Raw genomic sequence first — 22,505 nt, 5'->3', positions numbered from 1 at the left:
TATACCTTCAACTGAGAAGACTTAAATAAACCAAATGGATAAAACTTTTCCTGTTTTTCACTCATTTTGGCATTTCAAATGTAGATTTTTGAACAAACACAAAAAAAGGCGACTGAATTATATGCACATACACAGCAGTACAGAACATTACTATCATGCAAAATTCTGTGTATATTGATGTTAGCGCTGCACATAGGCTATGTTCGTTTCATACAATCATAACAAGCAAAAAGTCAATATCAAATTCCTAACCATGTTCCCTGCCTGAAAACTCTCCATCTCCATCATCTGGTCAGGATAAGCTACCGCTAAAAGATAGTGATGAGGAGAAGCGCTCTCTTCCATACCACAGGTCTGGCACTGACTTTAAGAGCAAAGGGTAATTAAAGCAGAGTGTATTCATCATGTGATTTCTGAGCTTGTAAGCTTAACTGCTTTCAGCGCTGCCGGGCCAAGAGGAACTCTCAGATGCATTAAGATCCACAGTCACATGGCAGAAAGACAGTCCCTGTCTCTAGGGCTACACAGATCACAAAACCTTCCAAAAAAAAAAGCATGCCTCTGTTCTATGACAAAACAAGCTTGGTGTCTGCAACATTTTCGGCGTCAATTAGCACCCTCCCTCTGGGGGAGAATGAGACTTGGAATCTGACAGAAGGGCCAAGGCGTGTCATATTTCTTTCGGGGCCCGGGGCCCGGCTCCAAGGAGTTTGCTAAACCCAACAAGTTCCACATTTGCATTGCAATCATTCATTTTAAGAGGCCCCTTTCTCCTCAGTGCCCGTGGGTGTGCTAATCATCCCTAGAAGACCCTGCTATGCCCTTAAAACCTCTTGTGCCTCGCAGTACCAGTTGGGCCTGAAGAACTAAATGTTTCTAGGAACTGGAGGCGCAGAGGGCATTCATGAGATGGTGCGCTGCAATAAACTGGCAAGCAAGTACTGTGGCATTGAGGATTATTGCTTTGCGTGCTTTGCTTTACTATTGGAAAAACATATGCTGGGATCAACTCTTACTTCTGGCAAGAGAGAATTCATCCTTTCCTTACCAGTTACCCCTAATGTTTGCAGATGATAAACTGATAACTCATATCATGCCCTGAACTAAGGCAAATGTTAACATGAATGTTTCTTTAGAATCGACTCTAACAACAACCTTTTAAAAAAAGGGAGAGAGAAATGCCTCTCAAAAAGTTGGCAAGTAAACTTCATTGTAATGCAAAGGCTGCTTTGATCTTCAGGTGTGATGCCCACTTTCAGTGCCCCTTTAGCATGTGGCAGAGGGGCCTGCTTACCTGCCACCTTCTCGTCTGACTCTCGATTGCCGTCATCTGAGTAGCGGGCGAAGTCCAGCGAGTCCAAGGTGCTGATGCTCCCAGCGCGATCTGTAAACGGAGAGGACATCTCAGTGCTGTTGGTGTGCTAGCACAGCTTTTCCTGGGGAGAGCTCTCACTCACACACACACAGGCTTGTGCGCTTACGCACACAAACACACTCACAAACAAACACATATTCGCATACACACACACACACACACACACACACACACACACACGCTCACGCCTACACACACGCGCTGACACTCACACATGCTTAAGCACACACACACGTTTGCACGCACACACAAACACACGATCACACACACACACAGATAGATAAACACAAGCATGCAAACACTACCAAGATGCTAAGCACACATTCCTCTCAGTAGCGCACACACAGACACAGACACAAACACACAGACACAAACACACACACACACACACACACACACACACACACACACACACACAATCATACACACCAATACTCCATCCACATCAGCCAGCCATGAGCAGAAGTGCCAGGCTGGGCTGGGTGTGGATATTTTGGGTCTGGCTGATAAAAGAGTGGAGTGTTGCTGATGGCGTTTTTGCCGCAGGGCCATCAGTTTGTCACCCTGCGGGGCTGAAGTTTACTGGCAAACCCAGAGACACGCAGCGCCTCTTCCATCTGTCTCTTCAGTGTGTGTGAGTGTGTGTGTGTGTGTGTGTGTGTGTGTGTGCCTGTCCTTTGTGTCGGGCTGAGCACAGAACGTACTCAATCAGCCAGACCAAAAGGTGCGCGCAAAGACTTGGCCTAGCTGCACATTCAGAAGTACTGCTTTTGTCATGTTTGTCAATTTAATCCTCACAAATGTGGTGAACCAACCACAAAACAAGGGACACCAATAGGGCATTTGACAACACCCTTACGCTAACAAAAGCTTCAAGCTCACATTTTTGGGGCTAGCCTGATTGTGAGAAAGCCCAACCGATAGCCTAGTTAGCGTTGCTGTGTTCCATCCACCACACCACCTTCACCCCCAACTCAGCTCACGCTCAACAAAGAGCGGAGATTCCTGAGTAATGAATATGGATCACATGTTGAAGGCTGAGCAGAGGCCACACAAAGCTCCCACTCTCCCCTCCTCCTCCTCCTCCTCCTGAGCTGACCCAGGCCAGACCAGCCCAGCCTGGGACTGTGACCACCAGGCAGCTAGCACTGAGGCTGGTCAGCAGCCACCTCCAAATGAGCAGCCCCGGAAACGTGATCTCTCATCTCCATGACAACGGCAGGCTTGTCCTATCAGTGTCGTGTGACACTGGCACCTCTCGGCCAATGGAGCTGAGAGGGTAAGCGGTGGTTGTGGTGGTGGTGGGGGGGGTTGCCTTTGATGTGAGGCTGGCAGTGTGTCAGTCTCCGATGCTGAGTCTCAAGGGGAGAATTTCTGGAAGAGCACCTGATTTGGCTTCTCAGTGTTAGGAACTCCCATTTTTTACTGGGTGTGAGTTGAATGGGAATGCCTTTCTGGAGGCTTGGTAGCCAGCACTACACAGGCCCAGCTGAAAAGACTTCCTGTCAAACAGGTCAACAGGGAGACTAAAGCAGTTCTAACACCAGTTTTCTTAAGCCTCTTAGCCTACTTTTTTCGATCAGGTATCTCATGGCAGGTCTGCTGCCAGAAACACTCATCCAGCATATCTAGATTTAAGATCAGATGGGTCAAATTATGTCAACATTCTAACTGAACAGGTCTGTTGTGCCCTCATGATTCAATAAAGCTAAGAGGACAGAAAGGGCATCACATTTTGTAGAAAAAAGGTGTCAAAAACAACGTTCCAGTTTGATACTAATGAGAGTAAGAGTGGCCGTGATGAGATAATGTGGCTGTTTTCTTAAGGTTTTCAAGAGGGAGCTAAAGCTGAGAAAGGCAAGAACACCGTGATAACAGGCCAAGTACACCGTGATAACATACTTATAAAGCATATCAAAATGTAACTGAGCTTGAGATTCTATTTACTTTTCACAGTGTACTCTACAGGGGTTTTAGATGGCCTGTGTTAAAGCCTTTCAGGAATCTGTGGAGGAGGTTCCAGTAAGCTCTGATAGTAGTGTGACTAAACAGCAGCTACTCTACAGCCATTCAAACTTAGTGAGTGTCCTCAGATCACCACAAAACAGCTCCAAAGCAGAGTGAATTCACCGCACTGCAGAAGGATCTTGAGAAAATAATTTTCTGATTGCTCCATGATAGTGCCTCAAAACAGAGGGAAATGCTTATGATTAAAAGCCCACCAAAGTATTGTGTATAGCAACAGTAGGCATCACTTCTGTCCAATCACCCTCTTAGGTATAATTCCAGTCAGTCCAAATAAAATAACCTCAAGAGCTCCAGGCTGCAAATTGTTTATCTGCCCAAGGTTAAAGCGAGTAGGGAGAGCTCAATATCATTGCATTATCCTACTTGCAGACAATTCCAATCTGCTGTGTTTGGAGACTGCCACATAGACAGCAGAGAGGCTCCAGGAAAGGAGAGAAAAACAGAGGAGGGAGGAGTAGAGAGAGAAAGGGTATTATAATAACCCTGTCAAACAACTGTTCTGGTAAAATATTACAATGACAACCTAGCCTACACACACTGCACGATGTAGGCATTATTCCGTCGCAACTGATTTGCAGCTGGCCTACATCTTAAAACAATAAAAATAAAGTGACGCCTGAACACTTAATGAGACACCTCTCACTCCACGCTTCTATTACCAACAACAAGTGACAACTTTGCATCTCTGCCATCAGGTGTTTCTACTGTCGAGGGGAAATGGTGATGTAAGGGAGCGGTTGTGCGCTTCTCAGCATCCTGTATAAAGGTCGACACAATAGACCGGAGCTCTGGAACCATCTGCTAGCCCACGGCAGGCTGCCAGACAGGAGCCTGTTGTGTTGTATGCACGGAATGGCAGAGGAGCCAGAGTCCTCCCAACAGCAAAACGTGAGCACACATCCCTCGCTCTGTCCCTGTTTCTGCAAGTCTTCCTTTTCTTTCTTTTTGTCTGTGTCTGCGTCTCTGTGTCTCTTTCTCTCGTTCACCTCAACTCCCTCGTGTCACCTGAAAACACTTCACAGACAGATAAAATTAGGCACACATGATGATAGCCAATTAAGAGAGGCCATCTGCAGCTTGACCCACCCCTCATACGAGCAGACAATGAAGGATCTTCTTAGACCTCGGCCTGAACAGTGCATATGATCATAGCCTAATTAAAAACGAGATATGTCCCACTGTGTGCTACGCTCAGAGAGGATATTGTGCTTGCATTGTCATAATTAGAGTGCTCTACAGGTCATGTTCTCACAACCTCAACCTAAAAGCTGGAGTGTAAAAAGGGCTTGTCTGACATACTCCTCAGACATTAATTTACTCCTGTTTGACCTCACTGTGAAACTGCTACTTTGTCAGACCAGCTGCACCAGAATGCAGCGTTGGATTTGTATTTGCCAACTAAATACTTACTAAAAAATTCTGTATGAGTCACCTTATCTTTTGTTAGTATACAGTATTATGGCATCTGAATGTGGGGGAAGATTAAAGTGAGACCAGGGAGCTCCATATAAACCTGCTGCACATTTAATGTTTAATCAAGCCATTCTCTTAGTTGTGTCAGCCGCCCAAGTTCAATCAGCTAAGAGAGGCAAAAAGCTCTTGCGAGCAGTACTCAATAAAACAAAACACCATTTCAAACTACAGTAGAGGGATTACAAACGGTATGTTCAGAGGACACGCACCAGGTAATCCACTGCAGACCTCACAAATAAAAAAACAAAGTCCGTCATCAAAGACACATCATGATCAGAAAAGAACATCAATACAAAGTAACGACAATGGCAATACTGAAACATTGGCAGTGTAAAATGTCACCTACAAAAGATGGTTTATTCAGTCAAACAATCAATCTGTAATTCATTCAATCATTAACCCACTGTAGGAGAGTGGCACTGCACACAAACAATTCCCAGATCACTTCAAGCCCATGCAGAAGGACTAAAACCTCTGAAGAGAGAAAAATCAAACTAGCTCCCATGCTATTAAAGGTCAGAAGTCAACAATAAGAAAACAAACAGCTGGAAAGATGATTAGCTAAGGTCGCTAGAAATCATCCATTGGATAATATACTGGTAAAGAAGAGCCACACGACAGGAATGCCAAAGAAGGAGTCAGTCATGATTGTTCCCCAAACAGAGCAAACGGTGGTCGGAGAGGGCCTCATCTAGCCACTACATACCAAGTACATGAACAGCACCGTTTTTTCTTCTTTTCCTATCCTGCACCTGTGCAGCTGGGTTCAGTGAGGAAAACTCCAGAATGATCATCAGCGAAGGTTATCAAATTCAAAACATGACAATGACTCTAGTGCCTTACATAAACGTATTGTACGTGATGGCTCTCAAGTAGGTTCTATTTAGGAATACAGACTGATGTTAACAAGCTATAGGTAAGGTATAATTAGCTAGCCGGGGCTATTTCGGCTGGCTAACCGCTATTGCCTACATTGTTACATTATAGCGATAGCTGACTAGCATTCCATTTTGACTGATTACAATGTTAACTGCGACTAGCACACGCAGACAGTAGCTGTGGCTAGATGTGTTGATGGCATTACTGCGTTTGATTATGTGGTTAGTAGTGTCTTTTACGATCCACTTACTTAGTGCTCCTCCGGTGCCAAGTCCTTGCTCTTTGCAAGCGGGTGGAGTCCCACTTTGCCTTTCAAAGTTGCCTGGGTTCGAGAAGTAATCCCGCAACCGAGGAAGCTCTCTGCCTGCCTCGAGTAGTTCTGTGTGAAATTCAAGGGCCGTGAGGATGTATTGATCCCGGAGTAACTGGGCTGCGATCACATCCACGGGAAGCCGTGTCTCTGCGTTGCCTCCGACAACAGCGGCTGCTGCAGTCGAGACTGAAATTCCTTCCACACTGGGGCTGGTTCGGGTGCTAGATAATAATAATACCGCTGGCTCACTGTCCGCTTGCGGGGAAAATGGGTTGGTGCTCTGGCCTTGAGGTCCATCACTTGGGCTACGTTCGATGTCAGCGCCATCCGGTCTCCGCTCCGTTTCTTCCTCAGAATCACTGAGATTAAACGGGTTGACGCTGCCCGCCGCCATTTTTCCACAATAACAATCCAGACAACTAGCTAGCTATATCACCCGTCTTCCTGAACGGACGACCAGCTAGCTAGCTAAGCTTTTCCTAATCAATTGAACAGCGAGAACGCGAGACTTTGCTAGGCTTGATAGACCAAATGTCATTTCAGTACCCGCCTCCCTGAAGGAATTGCAGTGGTGGATTGGATGGGAAATGTCAGACCAAACAGACTGGGCTGGGCAGGGCAGGTTTGACAGCTGGAACCGGTGCCTACCAACAGTGAACTTTCCCCATGCTAATTAATAATCCTACCGGTATTCATCATCACCAATCCCAGCAAACAGGTATTTCGTGAATGTATAATTCACCGGCTTTATTGGAGATTTTTTTCCATCATAAAAACGTTGGGCAACATTATATTTGATTGAGTCGTTGGTATTGGCTGAATCTCAGTGGTAATTGTCATATACCCACTAGAAGATTCATAAATGACCATTTCTGTAACAGAAGGCCACTCTGATATGTAGAATGCTGTAAAACTACATTACCCAAAATTCCGTGCTACCGAAGTGTAAAGGTCAGTAAATAAGGAAGCCAGGAAGTCTCCAGCAACACTGCATTTATTTTTGTAAGCTGATCAGGAAGACGGATGCTAAGTGGTTTGTCATTTAAGCAGTCGTCTTGTAAACAGATTAACCCAACCCATTCCATTCCACGATGTTGCAGCCGATATTAGTTTCAGGTTAACGATGGTATGCTTCGGCATAGCAATCCCTGGGGTACACTGTAAAGTCAGCAAAGTTAACTTGTCTCGCTGTGATTCCAATTCATTCAAAGTGCTCTGTTGCGTTAAACGCTTGCATGGTGAAGTGTAAACCGAAGGATTTGGTTCAGGTAAGATATTCTTTCGGAGGGTTTATTTAAAACACTGCTTTAACAATTGATTGTGTATTACATGAATTGTTTCAAGTAGTCTAAATCTTGACATTTACAATGCAAATGATGAGTGAGTGACAGTTGATAGATAGCTGTTGCTATTTTTTCATTTTACTCATTGTCCTTAAGACTACATGACTATGACTACAACTAAATTATACTCATTGTGCAGCATTGCCCTTAATATTTAGTGACGTTAACATGCATGAATTTGTTTAACCTGTGTATATGTCTTCATTTCCAGGGCCAAGAGGCTTATATATCCAAGCATGAAGGTGGTGACTTTCTTTATTGTGGGACTTGTGGTTCACGTTGTGTTCTTCATCTCCATTTTTGACATCTACTTCACTTCCCCTCTTGTGCATGGGATGACCCCACAGCATGTCCCCCTGCCCCCTCCAGCCAAACGGCTTGTTTTGTTTGTGGCAGATGGCCTAAGAGCAGACAGCTTTTACAAGCCTGATGTCAATGGGACCATAAGGGCACCTTTTCTAAGGTACTCAACTCCAGCCTAATCTTTTGGTTAAGTGAGGCAGACTGCAAGTACTGCTCCTTGAAACCATGTGGATAAGCTTGCACTGTATTTTGAAATGCATAGTATAAAGTGGTGATATGGATTGGGCTAGAACAGTTCATTTGTTGCTGGTATTGACCTTAATGTTGTCCCTGTGACAGGAGTATAATTGAAGAAAGGGGCACTTGGGGAATCTCACACACTCACGTGCCAACCGAGTCCCGTCCAGGCCACGTTGCTCTGATTGCGGGCTTTTATGAGGATGTTAGTGCTGTTGCTAAAGGTAACTGAGTGATTGTGATTGTGAATGTGTATGCGTATGCATGTGTATGTTCTCAAACAATGCAGATCATGATATGTTTTCCTCATTATTCTCTCCATCCCTTATTAGGTTGGAAGGAGAACCCAGTGGAATTTGACTCTGTGTTCAATGAGAGTAGACATACCTGGTGTTGGGGAAGCCCTGATATTTTGCCAATGTTTGCCAAAGGTACAGTAAATTAACATTTGTACATCTAGTATAGCCTACATCAAAATCATGGTTGTCTTCTGTGCTTACGGGGCCTTTGTGTACTATACCATGCGTACCGGTAGGTGCCAGTGGGGACCATGTTTACACACATACCTACCCTGCTGAGAGCGAGGACTTTGCCTCGACTGATGCCTCTAAACTGGACACTTGGGTCTTCGATGAAGTGAAGGTATTTGTGAACAGAGTTCCCATTTTATTAAGGGCAGCTGGAAACCAATAAAAAATAAACTGTGTATTTTTCTGTGTTTTCTGCCAACACTGATTCTTCAACACCCAATGGGTTAACTGAAAACGTTTGGTCATGAATGTTCTTCCTATTTTGGGCATTTTTAAATGTGTGTGTCTGTGTGTATTTGCCTCTGTGTGTGTGTGTGTGTGTTTGTGTTTGCCTGTGTGTGCGCGCATGAGCACACAGCACAACGATGTGAGGCTGAATGTCTTATCTTTTCATGAAACAGGCCTTCTTCAACTCTGCCAAAGGAAATGAAGGCCTGTTTTCCAGACTGCACGAGGACAGGAATGTCTTTTTCCTGCACCTGCTCGGGATAGACACAAATGGCCATGCCCACAGGCCTATGTCAAGGTGAGTTTGGTTTTGCACTTCTGTTCTGTCTATTACATTTTTTTTTACTCAGGTTATACTGTTGAAAACTAAATTGTATCTAGATGTCTTTGTCCTTTGGCACCTCTTCCAGCGTTATCACCTGCGTAAGAAATGAAACCATTGTACCATGTAGGAAAAGGACTAATATATCATTTGTTTCCCTTGCACTATGAAGAGAATACTTGGAGAACATTATGCTCGTCGATTCTGGGGTGTCTGAAATTGTGTCACTGTTTGAGAACTTCTTTGGAAATGATGGACAAACATCATTTCTATTCACTTCCGACCATGGCATGACCAACTGGGGTAAGATAAGTAGCGGCCTTGGCTACTTCAAAGTTTTCACCTAATTTGTATTGCTAAGTTGTCAAAGAAAGTAACATATTCAAAATGGCTTATGCAGGTAAAAAAAGAAATACAAATAATAAGAATTGAACATTGTTAAACAATTGTTTATCTGTACAAATTCAGTCTACCTCACTGTGTTGGACATTGTAATGAATACCGGTGATACAATGCAGTACATAGATCTAGGCTGATTGAATGGAATGGTATGGATGGCTGTTTGCAGGCTCCCATGGAGCTGGCCTGCCCTCAGAGACTCTGACCCCTCTGGTGGCGTGGGGAGCTGGGATACAGGCAGCCCAGAGGGCCACAGAACACCCTTACGAGGACCAGTACCAACAGGGTGGGTTAAGAGATGTTCTTCTTCGGATAGAGAATAAAGCTGCTGGAAATGCAGATTTTTTTGTTGCTTTGTTTGTCTTGACTTGGTTGGTCTAAAGATGCTGATTCATTGTGCCTTTTTTTACGTTAGAATGGAAGCTTGACACGTTTAGAAGAGTCGATGTCAATCAGGTAAGGGCTACTTCATTTAAGATAATATTTCCCAGATTTCCCATTATAAGATAACATTTAAATAATATCATTCAAAAGGTGTATTGAAAGTGATGTGGAAGTGATTGTTTGCTTAGGCGGACATAGCCCCCCTGATGTCCTCTCTTATTGGAGTCCCCATCCCACTGAATTCTGTTGTGAGTTATTCTTCAAAATTTAAAATTTCTATTTATAAATAAATTACTTTGTTGTGTAGCATTACTTATGTACACACTACACAATTTCTAACAATAAACATTTCCATACCGTTTTACAGGGTGTCTTACCCATAAAATTCCTCAACAACAGCCCGCACTTCAAGGCAGAAAGCTTGAAGGCAAATTCCCTTCAGATCCTGGAACAGTTCAAGGTACAGTATAGTTGTAAATTCAGAGAAAGAATATGAAGACTTCAGATTTACTGAAATGTCAAACTCTTCAAAATTTCTAGGTCAAGATGACACAGAAAAAAGAAACCACATTATCGTTTCTCTTCACTCCATACCCGTAAGTAACACTAACAATAGTTTGAATAATCTTCAAATGCTAATTTGCAGTGTGGCACAATAATATTGCACTTCCCACTACAACTGCAAGGCATTTGTATACCCCCTGATTTACACAAAAGGACAAAAATATTTAAACATTTAACATTGAGCCATTGATTTCCAATATTTACCTTTTCATTAAATTCCTTAGTGTGATCTTTGTATTCATCAATTCTTTAGTTTTGGTGTGTAGGCCTTACTCTGACTATATGTTTGTCTCATGTAGTCAATTACGTGTATGTGTTTTTAGACTAAGCTTAATTTGCTCTTTTTACTTGCAGGCTTTTGACAGGGTCAAAGCAACAAGACTTTATACGAAACGCCAAATCCCTGATTCACAATGGCCTGTATGATAAGGCGGTAGGTACATTTTTTCTGCACTAACATTGACACTAACAACTCTAACTAGAACTGTTCACCACTTTGTCAAACCACATTGATTAGAGGCACTTGAAACATGCGAAAATGTTCTGTAGTGGGGGGGGGGGGGGAAGAGTGACCACTGACTTTCTTGGTAATGCTGCTGTGGTTATGACGTTTTGGCCAACCCACTCAAACAGCTCTTTTCTTTCTGTCCCTCTCCCTCAGATACTCCTGTGTGTGGAGATGATCACCGAGGCTCTGGAAGGGTTGTCCTACTACCACACGTATGACCGCTTCTTCCTAGGATGCAGTGTGGTGCTGGGCTTTGCGGGCTGGACCTCGTATGTGGTGCTGGTCATCCTGAAGACCCACGCCAGCCTACGCAAACCCCCAGGCAACAGAGAGCTGGTGAGACCTCCCCTCCCCTTTATAACACTCTGTCAGATTGGTGAAAATAGCACAGCAGCAAAGCTCTCGCTCAGTGTTCACAGTTTCCTTTGTGGTCTGTGCAATAGACTGTGAGCATGAAAACTCAGTGGTGTGACAAATTTACCATATGTGATACCACACTCACAATTGAACTGAACTTGGGGGATGGGGGTTGGGGGTTCTAGTTTTAGGAAGTGAGTGGCTATGACAAATAGCATGCTACTGGTGTACTGCATTTCTGTACTGCATTGTAATGTTTGCTCTGTGAAATATTGTGCTGTTATGATTGAGTTCTCTCTACACTTTATCTTACTTTGCATGGCCACATCACATCACATCACACTTACCTAATGGGACCCAGGGTTTCCGCAAGGATGTTTTCTTGCAAGTCTGGTGTCCGGAAAGAATTGACTTTACCGGACAGATTTGAAATTTACCGGTCATGTTTCAATAACAGTCTATGTTACAAACACAAATATAATGTACACCTATGTTGATGAAAGAATGACAACGACCTAAAATCAGACTTTTTACGGGACAGTAATGATTGATGAAGAGTAACGATTCAGCGAAAGCTCAACATTATGCGCTAAAATGTAGGCTTTTACAAAACATCTGTAACCTGTAATATCTTTTTTTTTGTTTTTTTTTATTGTTTGTTGTTGTTTTTTTAAGGCTTGGCCTACATGGCATAAATGAAGCTTATAGTCCACCAGGTAAAAAAAAAACTTCATTGTGGTAGCTTGCAATGAGCATAAGCCACGTGGCGACTTTGCAACGTCGTCTTAATTCAATTCTGCAGAGGGAAGCCCCTGTGCCTCTCTGCTGGCAGGCTTGACATGGGCAGAACACAGGCCGTTTTAGTCAGTGTAGCCCAATTGGGGTACAGCTAGCTGAACTCATGAATAAGCACTTTGCATGCTAGCAGAAGTTACACCACCATGACCGCTGGATGGCGTCATCACTGCCATTCCATTTCGTCTTGTATGCTTGGTTTCTCGGAGAAGAGCAGCTGCGGAATCAGTTGTCACAACAGGGAAGTCACACCCTTTGGAGGGGGGAGCGAGTGTTTCGCTGGCAACACAAATGGCCCCTTTAAGGATAGCCTACGTTATGTGTTATATTAGCATTACTACCATACATTTTACCAGATTAAAACCAGTAGTCACCGGCTAACAGAAACCCTTTTGTGACTGTGTAGAGTAATGCAGGTCTGATTTCCAGGTGTCTAATAATTTCTTCCTTTTTCACCCCCCTTCTAATTTTCTCTCATTTTTTAAAGATGTCTGAGCGGGGCCTTGGGAGAGTGTTTATGTGCATGGGCTTGGCCATTACTGTCTTCTTATTGGTCCAAGACAGTCCCTGGACCTACTACATATACTGCCTGCTTCCAGTACCTGTGTGGTACTCTGTTGTGAAAGAGTGAGTAAAGATGGCCACACTCTCTATCCTCACATGTGTCACTTTCTGCATGATTTGCATGTGGCTGGCTTGACAGATGTTTACAGATGTTTATTTACACAGATGATGTAAAAAGTCAGTTTAGTGGTTCACATTTCCACTGAAGGAACAAAAAAGTCTGTGTATCGGTGCTGGAGACTGCCCATTTTATTTTGTGTGATCTGTGGTGAGATATAATGGTTTATTTGGGTTGTGCTTCCTTGTGTATGCACCAGGAAGTGTTTGGTTGTGTGTGTCAGTCAGACACCACCTTTGCCCAGGGCCAGCTGATTTCACACAGTTACGCTACTTTGCAAGTACGGATATACAGTATAGACATTGTATCTTCTGTGAATATGGCATCTGAGGAGCATTCCGTCTTCATTTTCTAGCAAGCAGTTGCATTAAAGAAATGTTGTGCCTGAAATCACTTTTACATAGCCCCTCAATGTCACCGATTGCTGTGTGTGTGTGTGTGTTTGCGTGTGTGTGTTTTTGTGCACTTTGTTATCTAATAAAGAGTATCTTTCACCTCTTTTAGGATTGGAACTCTCTTAGACCTGATCCATTCAGCTCCCTCCCTGCCTTTGTGCAAGTGTTTAGGATATTTTGTGCTGGTTACTTTCGGGATCGAATTACTGGTAAGACTTTGGCAAATAGTCAAATATACCCTGTTAGGTGGTACTGGTTTATTTGAATAGTAGTAAATCTTTCAGCACACTGCTTAACCCTTTTCCCAGAAGCGTGTGCTTTGTTTTAGTTGTGGCTGTAGGCAGCTGGTTGGAAGTTTGTGTAATTGATTTTTTTTTGCAGGTGGTGAGCTTTTTCTACCGAGCCACTCTGAGTGTCGGCCTCCTGGTGCTGGGACTGTGGCCCCTGGGCTCTGGCCTGTATGTCAAAGCCAAGGTAATGAGCCAACACGGACAGTCCGACATGCAGTACCCTACACTACATTCAGCAAGGCTGCGAAACATCACACAACATTGACCCCCCCGCCAACACCACACAAGACTATGAGCCGTATTACACAACCTGCCACCACGAAGCAGAATTCACAACATAAGACACCATATGTTGCAAAATACATGTTGCAGTAGACCATGGTATGCAGCACATGCAGTCAGTCTAGTATTGACTCGTATCTCATCAACTCTCAATAATCTCACTATTTGCTCAGTTGTTCTGATATCGAAGGTCAGTGCCACATTCACCGGCCTTCCCAAAAGGACGAGTATTTAATGTGTCAATGAGCATGACCAACCTTTTTTTTGGTCATTTCTGTCATAAATTAGCGTAGCAAGTCAAAGACATGATACTGTGAAATGTTCAGTGCTGCCCTTTAGTGTTGCATTTAGTCCTTATCATCTGATTGTATGTGTTTGTGTGTGTGTGTGTTTTCTCTTAGACGAGATCTTTGACCTGGTTTCTTAGCTGTGTGTGTCTGGCACTGTTTCCTCTGATGCCTGTGGTGGGGAGAGAGCCAAACGTCCATCTTGTGTAAGAGGAAGTCTTTTTGACATTGTTTTAAATGACCCAATATAAAGAGGCTGTGAAGCTGACTATACACAAAGACAAACATTTGTTTGCATTCTTTAGTTTACAGCAGGATAATCCTGTGTCCTATCCTGTGAATAGGCCCCTTATGTCAGTGTTTGTATCATAGCACTTATATTTGCATCTTGACATTTAGTATGGGAAATTGGAAAATGGAAACTGACCATTGACGGTAATGAGATCCAGGTATTCTACATCAGTTAAATCCACAGAAAGGAAACAATGCATTAAAGCACAGTGATAATTTGTCATAAGTGGACCATTAGGGTATACTAAAATATAGAATCAATGAAAAATTAAACCTTCTGTGTCGTTGAGGCACTCTGCATGGCTAAAGATGGTCCATGTGTATCGGTGGTGCATACTGCTCTGCTTCACACAGATCATTACTCACACACACCTGCTTGTGTTTTCATGTTCTGCGTTTATTTTAGGACGTGTGCGGCTGCTCTCACACTCTTCAACACCATTTCCTATCTGGTGTCGTCCAGGAGCCTCTCACCTCTGCAACGAAAAGACAGACAGCTCTTCGTCTGTCAGGTTGGCCTCTAATATACCATTATGCAGGGGGGGGGTTCTGGAGTCATGGGGGTTGAGGATTTATCTTGTCTATGTCGCTCACAACAGACGTACAAGTTCTTATTTCTTACAGCTCACAGAAATATGATAAACTAGTCAGATACAGCACAGTACTCACAGAACAGTAAAGGTGGTGCCCTTTCATTGGCTGGACAGTTTTAATGAATTGTGCTGGGCTTGATGTATGTATGTATGTATGTATGTATGTATGTTTGGGGTTTTTGTGGTTGCAGATGATCCATGTGGCGTTGTGTGCGTATGTCCTGACCAGCACTCACTTCAGTTTACAGCTGAAACAGGGTCTGCCTCTGTTCAATCAGCTCGCTAGCTGGACCACTTTAGGTGAGTGCTCTCACACTGGCGTTCCATGCTAGGCCTGGCTTAACCCTCCATCTCTGGTAGTGTGCTCTCTTGGCCTTTTTACGTAGCCTGTTCATTTTGACACACTGCCTCTGTACATCTTCTTGTGCATTCAAGAAGTTATTTAACCCTGGTTAAAGCTAAAGGTCTCCGTTTTATGTCAATGCTTTATGTAAAGTCAAGGTCTATTTTGTCGACATATTGATAATGATTCTTAATGAGTCACCTCACTGAAACCGGAGCTGCTACTTCCTGTGTCTACCAGATGTTGTATAAACACACACTGGGTTGGCATTATGCCGCCTCGATTTAGATCAGTGTGAACAAGCGAAGGTGGCATAATAAGGGGTTTTCTTAACGGCAATATAGCGGGATATCTGTTTAAAATATACATGATGTATACAAGATCTATATATATATGTTATATATTACAATTATAGTGTCTTTTGTAGTGTTTGGAGTCATGCCGAGAGTGTTGGCAGTTGGGTGCAGAGATCATATAACCAAATCAGCAAATCAACTCAACTTTTGTTCCCTTTTCTCACTTCCCCTCCTAGTCTTGTCGTTCTTTGTGCCCTTGATGAGTTCCACGCGTCTGTTCCACCGGCTCATGAGCATCCTGCTGTCCCTGGTGTCCACCTACCTCCTCCTCAGCACCGGGTAAAGCTTGTGCAGCCATCCCTACCTAACACCTTACTCTATGATATGCAGCATTGTGATTTGTGTTTGCTGCTTCATAATGTCCAACTGTAGAGTTCCTCTATGTGGCTTACAGATGTGTCTGGTTGATTGTTCACTGAATGTGCACTGTCTAACTGACAGTAATTTATTTGATCATTTTTTATATATATGGCCAGTTGATTTAGCTTTGATTCAGATTTTGTCAGAGTCTCTTTTGTGCTTATGCCCGTATGTGGTGGTAAATACTGACACTGCTATGGGCTCCCTGTACAGATATGAAGCTCTGTTTCCACCAGTGCTGTCATGGCTGATGTTTGTGTGGATCAATATTGAACAGGAGGCCATGAGCACAGGGGCCTTCAGCAAGACTGAGGTATGCAGCCGTGTGTGTGTGTGTGTGTGTGTGTGTGTGTTTGTGTGTGTGTTTGTATGTGTGAATGAGCATTTGTATCTTACAAACCACATGCAGTTGACTTGACATCACATCTAGTGGATGTGTGAATGCGCTCCATTTTAATGTTGCAAACTATACGCCACTGTTTTGGGATGGTGTTAAGCACGAACGCTTCTTGTTTTGCAGCTCTTCAGAATTGACTTCTCAGAAAACATCGATATCACCAAGATCAGGCAGCTGAAACTGGACGACATACGAAGATCCTACTTTTTTGTATCCTTTGGAGTTCTTCACTGTGGACCTCCACGTTCATGGTTACTCATAAATGTGATTCATGTGTTTGTCTTTAGGACTTTACTTTACTTGCACACATAAGCAGTCTGTGACTGCTAACATGCACTTGTATCGTCGTCTCTCATGCTGAATGGCATAACATGTAAAGCTGAATAAGTGATTCCTTCAGGCCAAATGATTGGCAACAGGGGTGATGAATCCCTCGATATAGTGGACCCCGTTTAGATTTGTTTCACTTTCAAACTAAAGACCCACTCTTATTCTGTTTGGGTTCATTGACTGCTAAATCTGAAACGTCACGTATTTCTTTATTATTATTTTTAATCTTTTGCCACCTTGTGAACATATTTGTGTGGTCATCTCCAGGTGGTCTGTGTTGGCATTTGGTCCGTGTACTTAAACCAATTATAATCCTCTTGGCACCTTTTCAGACCAACATTACAAACAGATAAACAAGTAAATATCAACACACAGTACAGTGGAAACACCTTGAATATGTATACTATTCTAATATGTCTAAATGTGCTCATTTGCCTTAATCACTTTGATCAGGTTTTTTTCATCATAACAGCTTTCTTTGGCACAGGGAATATTGCTTCTATAAACAGGTGAAAAGCAGAACTGTTTCTACTGAAACAGTGTTTACTCAAAACTCTGTGGTTCTAAAACACACACACACACACACACACACACACACACACACACACGCACACAGTCTCTACCACCTAACGGTGCGTTCCTTTGTTCCTTCACAGCTTCGACCCGGCCTCTGTGTACTGTTTTCTTACGGTCTTTAACCCCTTCGTCATGGGTGGCCTCATGATGTGGAAGGTACAGCTTTTAGACTTCCTCTGCGAAGCACCAAAGCATGGCACACACACAGGCACACACACACACACACACACACACACACACACACACACACACACACACACACACACACACACACACACACACACAGACATTCATTCACCTGAAACACAGTTGGTCTGTCGGGGAGCCTGCCTGCCTGTGTCTGTATCTGTGTGAGTGTTTACCATGCACTCCTCACTCACTTATGTGTACTTATCTTATTTATTGTATTTATTTATTTGTATTTATATATTGTATTCATATTACCTTGCTGCTATTACACCTGCATTTCCCTACAGGGATTAATACAAGTTTATCTTATCTTATCATATCTTTCAAATGCCAATGATGACCAGGGTGGTTATGAACAGTGGGTAATAATCCAAATAATAGTGCTTAGATAAATCTGTGGGAAAATCAGTCTACTGCTCTGTTGTTGCAGACTAAACAATAACAAATCATAACAGATTATCTGACATAGGTGAAGTGTTGGTGTTTCATCTGTCAAAAGGAAAAAGTGGTGTGTGTGGTTACCTTTCTTTATCGGCTAGCTTTTACCGTAGTAAAAAACTGATTTGACATCTTATTTTACACTATTATTATTATTATTATTATCAGTGACCACCATTTGAGGAGTTATTCCAGCTGAAACGGTTGACTTGCTTCATTTCCTCTGAATAAAACCTGAACAAACACTACTAAGTGTTGTAATAGTAGTGGCTACAACAGCACCAGTAGTAGCATCTATGACAGTACTTATAATAACAACAAAAAAGGTGCTAGTATTGGCGGTAGTTGTAACATCATTAATTAATGGTTAATAATAATTAATATTTACAATCTTTTTTCCTCTTCAGGTTTTAATTCCATTTGTGATTGTGATGTGTACATTTGAAACCATTCAGGTCTCAACTCAGCTTTCCTCTAGAAGGTACATATGTGTTTCAAATCAACTCGTATCCGTTTCTTAGCACTTTTTTGTGTTCTCTAATTCAAGACTTATTTTGCATTTCCAGCTTGTTCCTTATCGTGCTCGTCATCTCAGACTTGATGGCTTTGGTGAGTTTACATTAAAGTGAAAAGTTTAGCCACATGAAATGTATCTCCAGGAAATGCAAAGACTTTTAACCTCCATTTTGATGTTACAGCACTTCTTTTTCTTGGTGAAAGATTATGGAAGTTGGCTTGACATTGGCACCAGGTAGGTCTTCCCTATTCAAATATATAGTTCCATAAAGTTGCCTGTCTGTAAAGAGTACTTAAAAGCTCATTCAGATTTGCATTACCCAGCATGTTCAGCCCATGCAAATTGTAGGTTGCTGGTGTAAATGCTACAGTTAGGAGAATGTCTAATCAAGGATACATTTTTTTTTTATCATATACTGTGTATACTCATTTAATATCTTCTTAGATTATTATCATGTTTACCATGTACATTATTGTGATGCATTATTTTAATTGTTTTGTTTTTTTCTGTGCCCTAGTATCAGTCACTATGTGATTGTGATGTCCATGACCATTTTTTTGATGCTTCTAAGCATCATGACGCACATCCTAACTTCGAAGAGAGTGTTCATGGGAAAGAAGATGAAGGTGCACTTCAAATGAGGATAGTTGGGCCCAATACAAGCCCAACTCCCCACCTCCACCGAGTTCACAGCTGGCAGATGCTGCTTGTGGGTTACGGCCCAGCGCAAATACTGTGTTGTACCAGACCAGTAGCTAACAGAGAGCAATTGTTCACTAACCTTTTGCACTTATGGAGGAAACTTGTGCTATTTTGAACAGGCCCTGAGGGATGGTCTCGCTGCGAGATGTTGACTATGTCAATTTCAAAAGAGAGTGAATACTAGGCCTGTGTACAGTATCTGGACAGATGAGTTGTATTCATCTAGCCATAGTTTATGAAAGTCTTTTAATTTATTACTTTTTTTAGAGAGGGATATCCAATATTGGTATTCCAGTAGTGGTAATGGTATTTGAGTTACATGAATGTTTATCATAATGTGTTTTCTAACAACAGAGGAAAAGGATCGTATTAATTTTGCACTGTACTGTAAAATATGTTATATCCAAGATAATATTGGAATTTTTTTTGTTCTGAACCGACAATACTTACAGTGGTTATGTGGTTGTTATATACACTTAGTTCTGTATAAATTAGTGAGGTTAAAACTAGTAACTAACAGTTCAGTGGACGGCTAAGCCTTTATTTACAATAATGTCAAAGTATTGTAATGGGGACCCTGAAATGTGCACAGCACAATAGAATTGTTGGATTGAATTGGACTCTTCTAATGATGTGATCTATAGAGACGCCATTTGTGGCTTTGTGACTTAACAGTGAAATGCTTGTCCATGCGTGTGCACATGAAGTAAACATAGCCTACAGAAGTCACAAAGGTGACCACAGGACCATGTAGAAAGGGTGTTTCTGTGGTGTAACTGGTGCGAACATCACTCCATCACTGTGGGTTTATTTCCTTGCAAGCTCTCAACATGGTCTACTGACTGAATGAGTGAATGTATGAATAAATGAACAAATAAATGCAACGACTCAACCAGTCCATGTCGCTTTATTTCAAGAAATTCAGAGATACTTTTTTTAATACAGCCATTATGTTCTGCTTTTGATGCCATCGTTGAGTGTAACTGCAACTTCCCCGCAAAGGCATGTCATTACTTATTTTTATTTTTCAATTGTGAGGTGTCTGATAAAGACACAGAAGAAAGATGCTGCGGTGGTGCAGGGGAGACGTAAATTCCCAATCACGGCTCACATCTGGTTCAAAGGTTATGTCCGGTGTCGGGCAACAAGAGACGTCCTTTCATGTGGATGTCATGTCATACGTTCATTCTCTTCTGCAATTGATGCTGCGCGGAAATCATGTTGGGTAGGCGTCTCTCACTCACTGGTGAGCGCAGTACTTATTTATGCCTGCATGATAAACCACCTCTTGCAAAGTTCAACATGAACGCCACTTACAACACGACCTTCTTCTCAACCACCTCATTGTCGGTTACGACCACTTCTTCACGAGCTGGGTAAATTGCTTTCATTTTGCATTTTAAAAGACATTGATATAGGTTCAATTCGACTTGATATAAATATTAAAACTTAGAAAATTAGCACGACTTAATATAGCCTATAACTTAGCCTAATGTACAATACAATATTTTGTCATGTAGGCTATAGGGGAAATTATTCCAGCCGTATTTCGGCCACTGGAAAGTTGAGGGTTGCTGTCTGAATTTTCTTTTAAAGCCATTTAAAACTTATATACAATACAATAACTTGCCTACCACCGTTGTGAATTTGTCTTACTAAGTAGGCTATCCTAGTTGCCCCGTCATTTATTTTGGTTGCTGCATCTCTAAAAGTTAAGTAGGCTAATACATATAAAGAGTTGTAGGACATAGCTCTGAGTGTAAATTATCGTAATGAGAATTAACCCTGGATAAGCTAGGCAACTTAAGATTCTCTTTTTCATCAGGTATGATGTACCGCTATCAAGCTTGCCCACCAGGATAACTCTTATCTGCATCTACACTGTCGTCCTGATCGTTGGCGGATTGGGGATCGCACTTATGATCAACGTGCTCAAATCAAACTTGCGCTCCGTGACCACGGTCGCAGTCCTAAACATCATCGTGGCCCATCTTTTATTCCTGCCCACCATCCCGTTTCGCATCCACTACTATGCCATAAACAGCTGGGACCTGCCCTCGTGGGTGTGTAGAGTGGTCAGTGCCATGATCCACATTCATATGTACATATCCTTTCTCATCTATGTGGCCGTTCTCGCTCTGCGCTACCACGGCTTCTACAAGCGGGCTGAGAGGCAAGTGTTCTACAGGAAGCTTCACTCTCTTGGCGCCAGCGCGGCTATTTGGGCAGTTGTTCTCATAGTTATACCCCTTGTGCTTTGCTTCGAATATGGAAAGGAGTCCGACGAGTGGAGCCCGACTTGCTTCAGATTTGGATCCAGGATAAAGGACCCTGGTGTGCGTGAGATAAATTATTTTATCAGCGCTGTCTTCCTCATTGTTCCCATCGCGTTGGCCGGAATTCAGGCTCACATTATGTTGTCAATCATAAGGCAGTATGGTGCCACTTCATCTTCTCAACAGGAATTCTGGGCGCAGGTCAAGAGCCTCTGTTTTGTCCTGATTATGCTTGTGTGTTTTGTGCCTTACCATATATTCCGCATGCACTACCTGTCTAACCCAGAGATTGAGAGTGTAAATGAAATTTTCTTGGCCATCACTGCTCTTAGCTGCTTTGACTTACTGACTTTTGTCGGGCGTGGTGCTTGTCATTCATGCGGTAAACGGTAGTTTACACGTTACACGTCACACGTACACGTACACGTCACACGTATTTTGAACAATTTGTTTCTCTTGTTTGTAGCGCACTTCAGTCGTCTATTATTGCAAATTTTAAGTCAGTGTTTTATTATGATGAGTTTATGATGGGCTACAACAATCCTACAAACTAATTTGTTTGTCAGCTATGGACAATCCTGAGATATCTTCCATTTATGTCTGTCATCTTTTTTTAGTCTTTCTGTTTGGTGTGTGAGAATGTGGTGAAAAAGTGTTGCGCCGATCAGAGCAAAACACTTGTTCGCCATAGTGTGCCTTTTTAACTCAATTTTAACTCAGTAGAATTTCAATTGTTTGTTGGATCTCAAATGAATCAAATGTAAACTATATGATAAACATGAATAATTATTTACCACAGTCACATGGCCGTCAGTTTGCTGTGAAAAATGCAGGGTTAAAGGATTTGTCCGCTATGTGAGGGTGCAGGTTCTTGTCCGATGCATGCTTTGCATATTTATAAAATCTCATAGCAAGCAACACATAAAGGCCAAGGGTTCACAAATCCAAGGGCTCTAATCCTAAAAAATACTTTGCCAAGTTAATGCCCACAGATCAGATTTCCAGATGTTAGTGGGCGTTCTGACAGCTGATAATTGGGAAAGTTCCTTTTGGAACGTTCACACACAAGCAGACAAAGGTACTGGCAGTTCAGTGTTCATTTTGGCAACTTTAGACGAAAATGCATATTAGTTTAAATCGCATCGAGTCATTTTTATCCTTGT

The 22,505-nt window shown here is 42.5% G+C and overlaps 3 protein-coding genes across 5 annotated transcripts in view; 2 read left to right on the top strand and 1 right to left on the bottom strand.

Annotated features, from left to right (window-relative positions):
- Positions 1-6,462, bottom strand: part of relch (RAB11 binding and LisH domain, coiled-coil and HEAT repeat containing) — a gene marked incomplete at its 5' end in the record, with an annotated part of 44,020 nt that extends 37,558 nt beyond the window's left edge. For all 3 annotated transcript variants that reach the window (XM_080854933.1, XM_080854934.1, XM_080854935.1), the window contains 3 exons: positions 1,295-1,384; positions 5,583-5,636; positions 6,006-6,462. In XM_080854933.1, coding sequence (XP_080711059.1) covers positions 1,295-1,384; positions 5,583-5,636; positions 6,006-6,462 — 601 coding nt within the window. The remainder of the gene's footprint in view (positions 1-1,294; positions 1,385-5,582; positions 5,637-6,005) is intronic.
- A 780-nt stretch (positions 6,463-7,242) lies between these two features.
- On the top strand, positions 7,243-19,130 carry pign (phosphatidylinositol glycan anchor biosynthesis, class N). Its single transcript, XM_080855185.1, has 29 exons — positions 7,243-7,336; positions 7,623-7,874; positions 8,054-8,175; positions 8,284-8,382; positions 8,487-8,593; positions 8,883-9,007; positions 9,204-9,334; positions 9,600-9,716; positions 9,846-9,886; positions 10,003-10,062; positions 10,182-10,274; positions 10,355-10,410; positions 10,733-10,811; positions 11,040-11,222; positions 12,526-12,665; positions 13,225-13,324; positions 13,497-13,589; positions 14,089-14,180; positions 14,672-14,777; positions 15,050-15,158; positions 15,734-15,836; positions 16,131-16,230; positions 16,438-16,524; positions 17,098-17,153; positions 17,301-17,376; positions 18,255-18,328; positions 18,414-18,456; positions 18,546-18,598; positions 18,882-19,130. Exons 2-29 carry the CDS (start codon positions 7,648-7,650, stop codon positions 19,003-19,005), a joined length of 2,796 nt encoding a protein of 931 aa, XP_080711311.1. The 5' UTR covers positions 7,243-7,336; positions 7,623-7,647; the 3' UTR covers positions 19,006-19,130.
- Positions 19,131-20,368: 1,238 nt separating this feature from the next.
- On the top strand, positions 20,369-21,735 carry LOC308378540 (putative G-protein coupled receptor 141; the record flags this gene model as incomplete). The annotated part of the gene is made up of 2 exons (XM_080855481.1): positions 20,369-20,442; positions 20,892-21,735. 2 exons carry the CDS (start codon positions 20,369-20,371, stop codon positions 21,733-21,735), a joined length of 918 nt encoding a protein of 305 aa, XP_080711607.1.
- Positions 21,736-22,505: the final 770 nt, after the last annotated feature.

The sequence above is a fragment of the Sprattus sprattus genome (assembly GCF_963457725.1).
Source record: "Sprattus sprattus genome assembly, chromosome: 17".
Taxonomy (NCBI): Eukaryota; Metazoa; Chordata; class Actinopteri; order Clupeiformes; family Clupeidae; genus Sprattus; species Sprattus sprattus.
The sequence above is the reverse complement of the archived record's forward strand: the minus strand, read 5'-3'. Positions and strand labels throughout refer to the sequence as shown.